General features: G+C 42.3%; 1 protein-coding gene across 2 annotated transcripts in view; it reads left to right on the top strand.

The window, feature by feature from the left end:
* The first annotated feature begins 2383 nt into the window (after positions 1 to 2383).
* The window catches only part of abcb4 (ATP-binding cassette, sub-family B (MDR/TAP), member 4), an 18517-nt gene continuing 9065 nt past the window's right edge, over positions 2384 to 11835 (top strand). The window contains exons 1-16 of one of the 2 annotated variants that reach the window (XM_030749068.1): positions 2384 to 2683; positions 3366 to 3436; positions 3716 to 3800; positions 4223 to 4385; positions 4494 to 4536; positions 4640 to 4831; positions 5124 to 5295; positions 5383 to 5507; positions 5916 to 6087; positions 6193 to 6306; positions 7408 to 7518; positions 7602 to 7727; positions 7988 to 8191; positions 8273 to 8443; positions 8820 to 8981; positions 9057 to 9239. In XM_030749068.1, coding sequence (XP_030604928.1) covers positions 3375 to 3436; positions 3716 to 3800; positions 4223 to 4385; positions 4494 to 4536; positions 4640 to 4831; positions 5124 to 5295; positions 5383 to 5507; positions 5916 to 6087; positions 6193 to 6306; positions 7408 to 7518; positions 7602 to 7727; positions 7988 to 8191; positions 8273 to 8443; positions 8820 to 8981; positions 9057 to 9239 — 2085 coding nt within the window. In that variant the 5' untranslated portion in view covers positions 2384 to 2683; positions 3366 to 3374. Of the gene's footprint in view, positions 2684 to 3365; positions 3437 to 3715; positions 3801 to 4222; positions 4386 to 4493; positions 4537 to 4639; positions 4832 to 5123; positions 5296 to 5382; positions 5508 to 5915; positions 6088 to 6192; positions 6307 to 7407; positions 7519 to 7601; positions 7728 to 7987; positions 8192 to 8272; positions 8444 to 8819; positions 8982 to 9056; positions 9240 to 11835 lie in introns of those variants that run through there. The other variant, XM_030749069.1, reaches the window with a different exon arrangement.

The following is an 11835-nucleotide window of genomic DNA, read 5'->3' as shown; positions in this document are numbered from 1 at the left end:
TTGATTTTCTAGCTGTTTGCGAAGACTCGGCCTTCCATCTGTTTGGAATCCATTTTGTCGCCAGCAGTCACGTGACTGCGACTAGTCGACGTGAAATTTAAAAACTCGCGAGATTTCCTAGAATCGACTACTCGACAAGTCGACTAGTTCATGCAACCCCTACAGTGAACTTATATGCTGTTTCACTAAATAACAATATCAGACATTTCATACATTACAGCATTAACTGTTGTTGCTCTATCTAAATGATTTCTGACCTGATGAAAGGGACTGAATGTGCTCTGCTCTGGACCAGCCTCTGGTCTACTGTGTCCTGCTGCTCTCTCCCTCCTCTCACCCTGCTCATTTTCAGCTGGCAGACTCACTCTTTCGCTCAAAAACTGCTGAATCCCCTCTTGAGACTGACCCTTTCTTTTTGTATTCTTCTCTGTCACTGCCAAACATTATAGTTAATGTTAACACACAAATGCAAATTACAAAGAAGTACATGAATTAGTAAAATGCTAACATTCATGTCCAAACACAAGTAGAGCCTCAGTTAACATTACTATTAACTAACTTTACTTCTTACTTTAATGTTTATCAGACTTACGCTGTGTGACAGCTGTGAGTAAAAAGGGATTTATGACCTATCATTATCAACAAACTCCTCAAACTAGCACCAGTTGTTGGTTAAAAAAACTTTCTCCACGAGATCGTGCAAATCTTCTTTTTCTTCTGTAAGCTTTATTCACGCTGGACATTCCTATTTGGCTCATTAGCGCTACTGGTGTTTCGGCACGAAATTGCATCCACCTATAATTTGATCCTCGTTCTCGGACAAAGGACAGATGAGTGATAGGACAGGGGCACTTCAGGGGGCCAATCAGATTTCAGATGGGGCCAATGCCCCTGTGGCCCCGCCCCTAGAACCGCCCCTGCTGCTGTATATTTTGTACTTTTCTGCTAAGCGGGAGATGATGCCATACTGTGAAATCTTTTTTTATCAGTGAGTCACATAATGTCAAAGTTTAACAGGAAATGAGACAATGGATGCAATGTGACTGTAAACAGACAAACGAGGATTTTAGCCCTTTTAAGGTTAACACAGTGAGTACTGCAATTCCTTGTGTGTCTCCTGTGAAGTTAGTGTGAATTACTAGTCCTGAATGCTGAACTCTGACCCACGCTGACCTTATATAACCACAACACAATCTAACAAATGATAAGAACCATAGTTGCGGGCAAAATTTACACATGACACGAATACTAAAAATTAGATTGTATAGTTGTAGTATTATTACCCTGTACATACCTCTATGCCACAGTTTATAATGTACTGTGTGAAACACACAGATAGTGGGAGAAGTTTTATCAGGAAAATACATATAAAGCATCAAAAGTACTCTTTATAAGAAAAATACTTTTGATTGACCAGTGTTCAGGGAGCATTTTATTATGGCAGCTGGTGTAATTTTAACTACTTCATATAAAGTTTGCAAAGCTGATCCAGCCCTGTCTCAATGTCACAATATGAATCTGTTGGATTATATCACCAGTAGGTTTATTCATCTTTGATTTTACTTTTTAGTGAAATATCTCCTTGGGCAACACACTTCATTAGGTACACCTTGCTGGTACTGGGTTGGACCCCCTTTTGCCTTGCCATAATTCTTATGGCATAGACTCCTCATACTGACATGATAGCATCACACACTTGCTGCAGCTTTGTCAACTGCACATCCATGATGCCAATCTCCTGTTCCACCACCTCTCAAAGGTGCTCCATTGGATTGAGATCTGGTGACTGTGGAAGCCATTTGAGTACAGTGAAGTCGTCAGTAAACCACTTCAGGAAACCATCTGCTTCAAGTCTCACAGATGCTCTTCTGCATTGTAATGAATGATTATTTGAGTTTCTGTTGCCTTCCCATCAGCTTGAAGCAGTCTGATTATTCTCCTCTGACCTCAACAAGGCATTTTCACCCAGAGAGCTGCAGCACTGAACCTGAACCTGAACCTGCAAAGGATAGGTTCATCACAGTTCATAATGACGCCTTATTTCAGAGAGGACATCGACACTTTCCAGAATAGGCAGCAGAAACATCTCAGCATCAGTCAGAGAAGGCAGTGTGAATCAAATCTTATTAAGTAAATTATTAAAATTAGGGCAAGCAGGCACAATAAATAAATAATCACAACAATATGATGTAACGATATCACTTCCCTTCTTATAGCATTCATGGCCTGTTTGTGAACCAACTTGGATAAATAATTAACAGCCTGACCAAATGAAAAGAATAAATAAATTATCTATGGTTTGGTTGTACAACAAACTTCAGCACGTGAAATCCACGCCCATGAGATCTGTTAACAGACTCTAGTCAATGATTCTCCAAAAACGTCCAGTCTTCAAAAAGAAAGAGGGTCCCAAACAGTGACTTTCGTTTGTAAGTTGGTTTTTAACCGCCATTAAGCGCTAAAGAACAAAAAGAAAAGTGACTTTCACAAGTCATTTCTCTGCGGAGGAGATGGCAGTTCCTCCATCGAGCCTCGTCCTGAGTCACGAAGGTGTAAATCCACGTGAGGAGGAGGAGGAGGAGGAAGAAGAGGAAGAAGTAGCGGTGTGTGCGCGTGTGATCGACGTCTGTCCAAACAGAGCAGGGGGACGGAGGAGACCGGAACGCCAGCAGCGGGGAAAACGGTGGGTTTGTGCTCCGAACATATTTATATTTTATTTGATTGTGAGAGCCATGATGATGATGATTTTTTTTTTTAAATTGTATATACATTTAAACGTTGTCATAGACTGGGGGGTGATGTTGCTTTAAATCGACCGCAGTCTGAGCCCGGTTACTGGCCGTTCATGCTTTCTGCTCTTCGATTTCCTTTTGGGTGTAAAACGTTAAGCTTTTTTAAAAGCTTTTAAGTTTGGGTCACTTAAAGGGGAAAAACGGAGCGACATAAAACTTTAAGACACTCATTTATTCATTTATCACAAAAGATAAAAATAAATAGGTTGCAGTTTTTATATTTTACCCTTTATTTTTGCACTATAGCATCTTCAGCCCCCCCCCCCCCCCTTATGGAAACTATAAAATACAAAAAAAAAAAAAAATACTATTTGTATCAAAAACTGAATTCCACTTCCACCCCGTCACAACGGTGTGCTTCTGGGGGGGGCGGACAGTTTTGACGTGTGTTTCCACAAGACCGTTTTTCCCGTGCTTGCATGCTAACTGTGGCATTAACTTTGACGGCATTACTCTAAATGTTTCCACCCTTCAAATTCCGCTTAATTTCAGTTAAATAAAAGCTTAAGTCTTCAGTTTGTTTTACGGGGGGCAAAGGGAACCATTTTTATGGACTGGTTTTTATTTTGACAGGACCCAGCCATGAAGAAAGACAAGATGGAAATGCGGTCCACAGCCAAACCCCAACAAAATGGAAATTCAGGGTAAAAAGAAAAACTTTAAATTCCTCTAATCTAAGTGTTATAGATTTCACTTTTCTACTGATTACAAGCTGGGTGCACCTGATTCATCAATTGTCCAGTGAAATGCAAGAACCTTAAGTGGACAGTTTGACTTAAGCAAAAGTTCTGATCATTTTACTGAAGTACCTGTGTGAATCTGTGCTTGAATCAGTAACTTGTGAGGATTTTTACACTTTGGTATGGAAAAACAAGCCATTAGGACGCATATTTATCATGTCATGCTGTTTATGAATTCTCCAGGGAGATTCAAAATGATGTAGAGGAAGGGGAGAAGAAAAAGAAGGAAAAGCCTCAAAAGATGCCCATGGTCAGCCCCATCAGGGTGGTAAGTCCAGCCATCAGGGGTTACGCAGTGTAATTTTTCTTTAAGTGATTAATTTTTTGATTTTATTTTTTGATTTTATTTTTTTTACATTTCTGCTCTTTATTTTATTATTCTTTATAGATGTGGGTTTGTTTGTTTTTTAGTGTATTTACAGTATTTTAAAGTCACTGTCTATGGTTATCTTGCAAGACTGTAAATACTGTGATCTTACAAACATAACAGCAAGGTGTGTGTGTGGTAAGAGGGGAAGTAGGGAGAGGATGGGAATGAGGCACATCCTCCTGTTGTTTCTGTGAACTCCACCAGACCCCTGCAGGGAGGAGATAAAAGCTGCTTTGAGTTGAACGCTTTCCCATTCAAGTTTTTTTTTTTTTTTGTAATTCCAGTCACTCTGTATTTTCTGCACTCCTTCGTGAGTGTAGTTTAGGTTTGCAGACCGCTGGGACGTTTTAATGATTGCTGTTGGGACGCTGATGGCCATGGCAAACGGCGTAGTGCTTCCACTCATGTGTATTGTCTTCGGGGACATGACGGACAGCTTTATATCAAATGCTGCCATAGGCCTCGGGAACGCATCCTTCCCCAGTGAGTTTTCAGATATAGACGAGGGTGCACACAGCTTGCTCAGCAGTAATCATTAAGGGGCAAAATAATCCTTTTGACCTCTTTTCTTCTTCACATTTGTGTCTTCAGATGTTACACAAATAAACAACACCTTAGAGGAGGATATGACAGGGTAAGACGTAACAGCATAATGCCCCATCGCTGCCTTATCAGGCAGGAGAGTCTCTGAATGAAGAGAATTTATCAGACCATATATGTCACTTTTCCTCTCTCAGCTATGCCATCCAATTTTCCATCTTGGGAGCTGTGGTAGTGGTTGCAGCCTACTTGCAGGTGTCCCTCTGGACTCTGGCAGCTGGGCGGCAGGTGAAACGCATCCGCAGCCTGTTTTTCCACCAAATCATGCGGCAAGACATAGGCTGGTTTGACATCAATGAGACCGGAGAGCTCAACACGCGCCTCACAGAGTGGGTAACATATAAGAAGTTTTGTCTTTGAAAGTCCTACAGGCATTAATCATGACGTGTGTCAGCCCTGCTATGAATACATTTAGCAGATATGCAGATTTGTTCTTTAACTTTGAAAATGAAGGATACTCTAATGCTAAGAAGAGAACTTTTTTTTTTTTTAAATTACAGAAGCTAGAACAGGGGGCATTATGGGGATGTGTTGGTCTGTCACCTGTATAGCAAAGTGTCTGACTTTTCAGACAGTTAAACTTCTAAAACTGGAACACGATGTTCATATGTACATCTGCAGTGACGTCTATAAGATCCAAGAAGGTATTGGTGACAAGGTGGGGATGCTGATCCAGGGTTTCACCAGCTTCGTTGCATCCTTTGTCATCGGTTTCACCAAAGGCTGGAAGCTCACTCTGGTCATCCTGGCAATAAGCCCCGTGCTTGGCATTTCTGCTGCGCTTTTCAGTAAGGTAAGCCATTCTTAATGTTCTATATGTGTGTTTTTGAAGCACTCTGGGCTCTGGATGCATCAGTACCATTTGTCATCCTCTGAACAGGTGCTGACGTCGTTCACAAGTAAAGAGCAGACTGCATATGCCAAAGCTGGTGCTGTAGCAGAGGAGGTGATCTCTTCCATCAGAACAGTGTTTGCCTTCAGTGGTCAAGAGAAAGAAATTGAGAGGTGTGCTGTCTCTTGTTATCCTTTCTATATAAAGTAAATATGGCATGTGTTCATACAGAGTGGGGTGAAAAATAATAGATTTCTATCAAATTTCATACAGAAACAGGAAATGCAAACACGAGGACCCACTAAAACAAACCAACACATGTTAGGCCTTATAGAATCCCCCACTCATCAAAGCAAAACATTTGCACTGGGAAGAGGAGCATTAGTCAGTGATGTGGTCATAGTCATGGCAGAAAAGGATTATAATTGAATAAAACCCAAATAAATGTCAGTACATAAACAAATTGCTGTTATCTGTGCAGTTGTTGCTCTAATCAAATATCAATTTTACAGCATATTTGAGCCTAACTGTGCTTTCCACTGACTTGGTTTCCATGCTTTTCTCTTGATGCTGCACCCTAGATATCATAAGAATCTGGAGGAGGCAAAGAGGGTGGGAATAAAGAAGGCGATCTCTTCTAATGTTTCCATGGGTGTCACCTTCCTGTTTATCTACCTGTCCTATGCTCTGGCCTTCTGGTATGGCAGTACACTCATCATTGCTGACGAGTACACAATTGGAACATTACTCACTGTGAGTAGATTTGTCACCTATGAATTTTTTTTGCATAGATTTACCTCAAACATACATGTGACTCAAAGGTTTTTGGTGTGGCTAACACTGATGATCTTTTTAAAGGTGTTCTTCGTTGTGCTTATTGGAGCTTTTGCACTGGGACAGACCTCTCCTAACATCGAGACCTTTGCAAATGCTCGGGGAGCTGCACATAAAGTGTACAACATCATTGATAATGTAAGGATTGCAACATTTTCCCACTAAGGAAAGTTCATTTTTTTCCCCCCATCCCTGTTGTTGGACAGCTGTCACTTTGTATTACCAAATGTGCACTGCTGTACTGTGGCACTCTGGCGAGCTGCTTTGATGCTGCCGACAACCTGGAGTCTGTAATGACACTGCTGAATTTTGCTCTAATTGGAGTACCTGCTGTTTGAAGAAGCTGCAGGTCATTCAGTTGACATTGCACAGCTGTGGCTCTTGTGAATTTCTTCCACTTGCTGAATCTGACTTATTTCCAAAAAATAAAGTAATTGAAAGTTGGGCATGATTATCAGCTTTGGAGACGCGGCAAAGATGGAGGATAGCGCTTTGTGAAATTAACTTCAGCAGAATGTAAAAGGCCCCCTACAGCTTCAGAAGCATGGCGCATAACCAGTCTTTTTTAACTGAGCTGCTTGAAGGGTAGTTTGCCGGGTAGATTCCTGCCTGTTGCTATTCTGGGATGGGGCTATGTTTAGCTTGTGCTGCATGTGTTTGTCTCTGTGTATGACAACACACTCGTGTTAGTTTAGAAATACAGATACATTATAACTGTGGGTTGAGCAGCACATTTGTTTGCACATAAAACAGAAATGCACATAACCTCAAGCAACTTCCTCTTAACTTGTTCCTTTCCCCAAACTTGAAGTGGAGGATATTGCTTAAGTAACCTTAAGTTAAGCCTGTTTTTTTTTTTTTTTTTTTTAATTTATTTTAAAGATGTTAAAATAATGCTAAAGGATGTGAAATGCTAAAGGATGAAGCTTCCAGTTGAGACATGAATGTCAAATTCTGGCAAAACAGAGCTCAGCCTTTGTCAGCTGTGAGGGAAAGGGGAGAATAACAGACCTGTGCACCAGGAGAAGCAGTGAAAACATAAAGAGCTGTGGAAATAAACACTGGCCTTTCTAGATACACTCATCTGAACCTTGAGGGCTAACAGCCTTCCTCTCATTGTTTCTTTGAGCTTATGAAAAGAATAAGGTTCTATATTATATGTGGCCAAACCAATAAACCAGAGCAGGGCTACGTATTAGAAGGGAAATCTTCAGTAGTTGTTGTTTTTTTTCTGGACAGGTGCCGAGTATCGACAGCTATTCAGAGGATGGCTACAAGCCCGAATGCATCAAAGGAGACATAGAGTTCAAGAACATCCACTTCAGCTACCCCTCAAGGCCAGAGATCAAAGTATGTTCTCACAGTCACTATGAAAAAACAGCATGGAGACCTTGTTATACCCGGTTATGTCACCTAACTTGCATTGTCTGCAGGTCTTAAATGGCCTGAACCTGAATGTGAAGAGGGGGCAGACGATTGCCTTGGTGGGAAGCAGTGGCTGTGGTAAAAGCACCACAGTCCAGCTGCTCCAGAGGTTCTATGATCCTCAGGAAGGAGCCGTAAGTACTTTGAAGTGCAAGATGTACCGACAAAACTGGATCAGAGATGTGCTGTTATTTTTGGACACTTAGGACTGAAAATGCTTTCCTCTCATTTTGCAACAAAATGAAAATCAGCATGGAGTCCTTATTTGTTTCAGTTTAGTAAACCAGAACTTTCAGAGCGGCTTATTATATATATTAGAAATGGTTTCTGCACAGAAAGGGCTCCATTAAACTGGAAATCAATGGAATCACAAGTGCTGTGTCTGTCCTCATAGGTGTTTGTTGATGGTCACGATATTCGTTCTCTTAACGTCCGACACCTGAGGGAGATGATCGGAGTGGTGAGCCAGGAACCCATCCTTTTCGCCACCACCATCGCTGAGAACATCAGATATGGCCGAACTGACGTGACGCAGCAGGAGATTATACAGGCTACCAAAGAAGCCAATGCTTATGACTTCATTATGAAGCTACCTGATGTAGGACTACAGTTATGATTCCCATGTTCTTGTAAATGATTGACCAGCACTTGATAATGATGGGACTCTTTTGTTGAGCAGAAGTTTGAGACTCTGGTGGGAGATCGAGGGACTCAGATGAGCGGAGGACAGAAGCAGAGGATCGCAATAGCTCGAGCTTTGGTCCGCAACCCCAAAATCCTCCTGCTGGATGAAGCCACATCTGCTCTCGATGCTGAGAGTGAGACCATCGTGCAGGCGGCACTTGACAAGGTATAAACTAAGGTACATGTGCTGTGCCTCATGCGGAACAGATTTAAGGGTTACTTTTGCTCTCCGACATTTATTTAGAGACTCCAAAGCTGCTGTAAAAATGTAAAAAGAGCTGAAATATCAAATCAGTTGCATTACCTTGAGATTTTGTGAAGTCTTTCATGTCTAAAGGGGAGCAGTCATTTTGGTGAGCCTCAGGCTTTTCTTTAGCATAACTTTCAGATTTATAGTTTTATTATAGTGTATCCTACCATGAAGCCACTGCACATACGAACCAACCCTCCAAATCTGATTTACCCTGACTGTCTGTGACTTAAAAACTTAAACTGTGCTAATTGTACTTGTAAGCGTAACACTCAAACTCATCTGTGTGCAGGTCCGGTTGGGTCGAACCACACTGATCGTGGCTCACCGCCTCTCAACCATCAGAAATGCTGATGTCATTGCCGGCTTCAAAGACGGCAATGTCATAGAGGTGGGAACTCACAGCGAGCTGATGGAAAGAAAGGGGGTTTACCAAACACTGGTCTCCATGCAGGTAATGCATGCGCACAGGCAGTTTGATCAGACAGGAAATTTTGAGATTGTTTACATGTGTGGTTTCCTCCTGAAGACCTTTCAGAAAAACGCAGATGAGGAGGACGAGAGTGAGCAGTCTGCAGATGAGAAGAGCCCAGGAATCAAGTCGTTGTCGAACTCTTCGCTATTCAAGAGGAAGAGCACAAGAGGCTCATCCTTTGCAACTTCAGAGGGAGACAAAGAGGAAAAGGAAAAATTAAACGGTGACAGCTCAGAGGTGAGCAAACAGCCAAATTCTTTTATCGTAACCTCAAACATCGATTAAATAGTGCGTAGCATGTATAAATGGGAAAATAAAGATTGATTTGTGTAAGCTATTAGCAGGGGCGCAGCTATATACTTTCTGAGGTGTATGCGGACACATTTTTAGGCGCCCCCCACCCCCACCGTGGGGGTGGTAATGCTAATTAGCAAGCTAATACTAACCGCTAAAAGCTGCTCCCGCTTGTTAATTGAGTAAAGGGGCCTACACATGTAACCAGAAAGCACATCTAAAGCCTAATAACAGTCTTTGTGTACCTGTAGTTATATTTCTCGAGGTGCATGTCATTTTTCCTTGAAGGCCATTCACAGCTGCGCTGGTGCTGAAACCTAATGTTTGACTATGGCTTTCTGAATACAACTATCGATTATTTTAGGAATCGAGTATTGTATCGATTATTCCATCAATTAATCAAGTAATCGGATAAGAAATAATTTTTCATACTGTCAATTCATCTGCACATTTTAACTTCCGTACTGCAGTTTTTCTCTATGTCACATGTGTCAGACTCAGGGCCACTTCCGGCCCACGGTCTAATTTTATACGGCCAGCAAGATGATTTCATATAGTTATTATTAATAGTCCGCGGTTAAATGTGCTCCCACCACTTATGCTACAAATTACACGCACTGCAACAGCTGCTTGCAGGCCAAGAACTGTGTGCTAACCCTTTTTCCGTATTGCCGATTGATCAGTGATCAGCGGATAAAACATCGGTCAGCACTTTTTACAGTGACATTTAAGCTGCCTGACACCCCAAAAAATGACCCAACGAAAAGTGGAAAACAGGGATTTTCCAAACAGGTGGGAGGCAAAAGATCTGAACGCTGACATAGGAGGTAAACCATCTGTCTCTTTTCCTCACTTGCGCTACGGGGAATAGAGCGGATTGGTGGGACAGATACGGGAAAAGATGAAGAGGAGACCTGCACAGGTGAGCTGAGAGTGCATCACTGCGTCACACAGCAGGAAACGCTGCAGCAAAGTCCTGAAGACAGAACGCGTCATAAACACCGTAATACAGACAGGGAACTTTGTAAGAGGCAAAGGTTTAAATCGCGGCAGTTTCAGTCTTTTCTGGAGTAAATAGTTTCTGAATTTGGTGACGCGCCTTATTACACAGGTGCGATGAGCTGCCTGAGGAAATCTGTCAGTTCACAAAAAGTGAAGGAAAAGCCTCAGCAGGGCTCCGGGATGAAAGGTGGCTGAGAGTCGCTTTTCTCATGAAGCATCATAATGCGTCCCTGCAGCTTTGGGGACTGGACCGAGTGGTTACGAGTCTCCACCGCTGTGTTTGCAGCTGCGCTATTTGCTGTGGACACACTGCAGTTTATGCAGCGTTTTTCCGACTGTGAAGCGCAGAAATTCACATTACAGTTTTTAACCTGAAAAATTTGCAACTTTTCATCAGTTTGAAATATATTCATTTTTCCTGATGTGATTTTTGAAGAATATTTTTATTTATTTTATTTAATTTGTTGAGGAAAAAGCTGCTGTATTCTGGCCATTCAAATTTATTTTACTGATTTAAATAATTATTTTTAATCCTGTTCGGCCCGCGACTAAGAATGTGTCTTCAATTTTGGCCCGTCCTGTGATTGACAGCCTTACTCTACGTGAAACAAACAGCGGTGGATAGAGCAGCTACAAAGTTCTCTGTTCTTCATGCTGGTTGTCATTTCGATTTCTGAAGCCGTGAAATCAAGTGCGCATGACCTTAGGGACACCAAACGTGCACACTGTGAACTTTCCCTGCGCTGTGGTAGATTGTAAATTGCAGTGAAATAATACAGGCGCAAGTAGCGATAAAAGCAGCGATCTATCCGGTGCTGAGTCCGCGGGGTTGGCTCCTGTTTGCTAAATGCAGAGACAGCAGAGCTCGAAAGTGAAGCGTCTCAGCCCGGCGCGGCGCCTTGCGATCAACCGCTAGCTAGAACACTACACACACAAAACGCACCATCCGCATCCTCTCAACGTTTACTGTGTTCATGTGTGCAGATCACTTATTCATGGACTTATAAAATACAAGACTTCTATGACATAACTTACCGACTGTCTTTAAATGGGACAGGAGGAGGGGAGGTGAAGGAGCACAGGGGCGCCTAATCAGCGCAGCGCCTCTGTTATTGATCATGTCATATGCACAGCTGTTAAATACAGAAAATGCAACAAGAGAAATATGTTTCCACATCGTTTTGGCGCCCCCCTCGTGTGTGGCGCCCCTACGCATTGCATATAGTGCATACCCCCTTTTTGCGCCACTGGCTATTAGTATTTTTGTTGTATTGCTCTGGATGTGTTCACATCTCTTCTCACATTCTTCTGGCAAGTAGAATGTTACAGTTGGAATATACAGTACAGTGCAAAAGTCTTGAGCCGCCCCTGTTTTCTTTATATTTTGCTGGGGAAATGGGTGCAGCGATTTATTAAAACATGTCCAAACGGGGCGCCAGGGTGGCTCGGCGGAAGAGCAGGCGACCATGTATGCTGCAAGGCGAAAAGCAGGCAGCGCTTGTTCGCTCTTTGCTGCGTGTCTTCCCCCATCTCTCTT

This window comes from Archocentrus centrarchus, chromosome 16 (genome assembly GCF_007364275.1).
Source record: "Archocentrus centrarchus isolate MPI-CPG fArcCen1 chromosome 16, fArcCen1, whole genome shotgun sequence".
NCBI classification, from domain to species: domain Eukaryota; kingdom Metazoa; phylum Chordata; class Actinopteri; order Cichliformes; family Cichlidae; genus Archocentrus; species Archocentrus centrarchus.
This window is presented reverse-complemented; position numbering and strand designations above follow the sequence as displayed.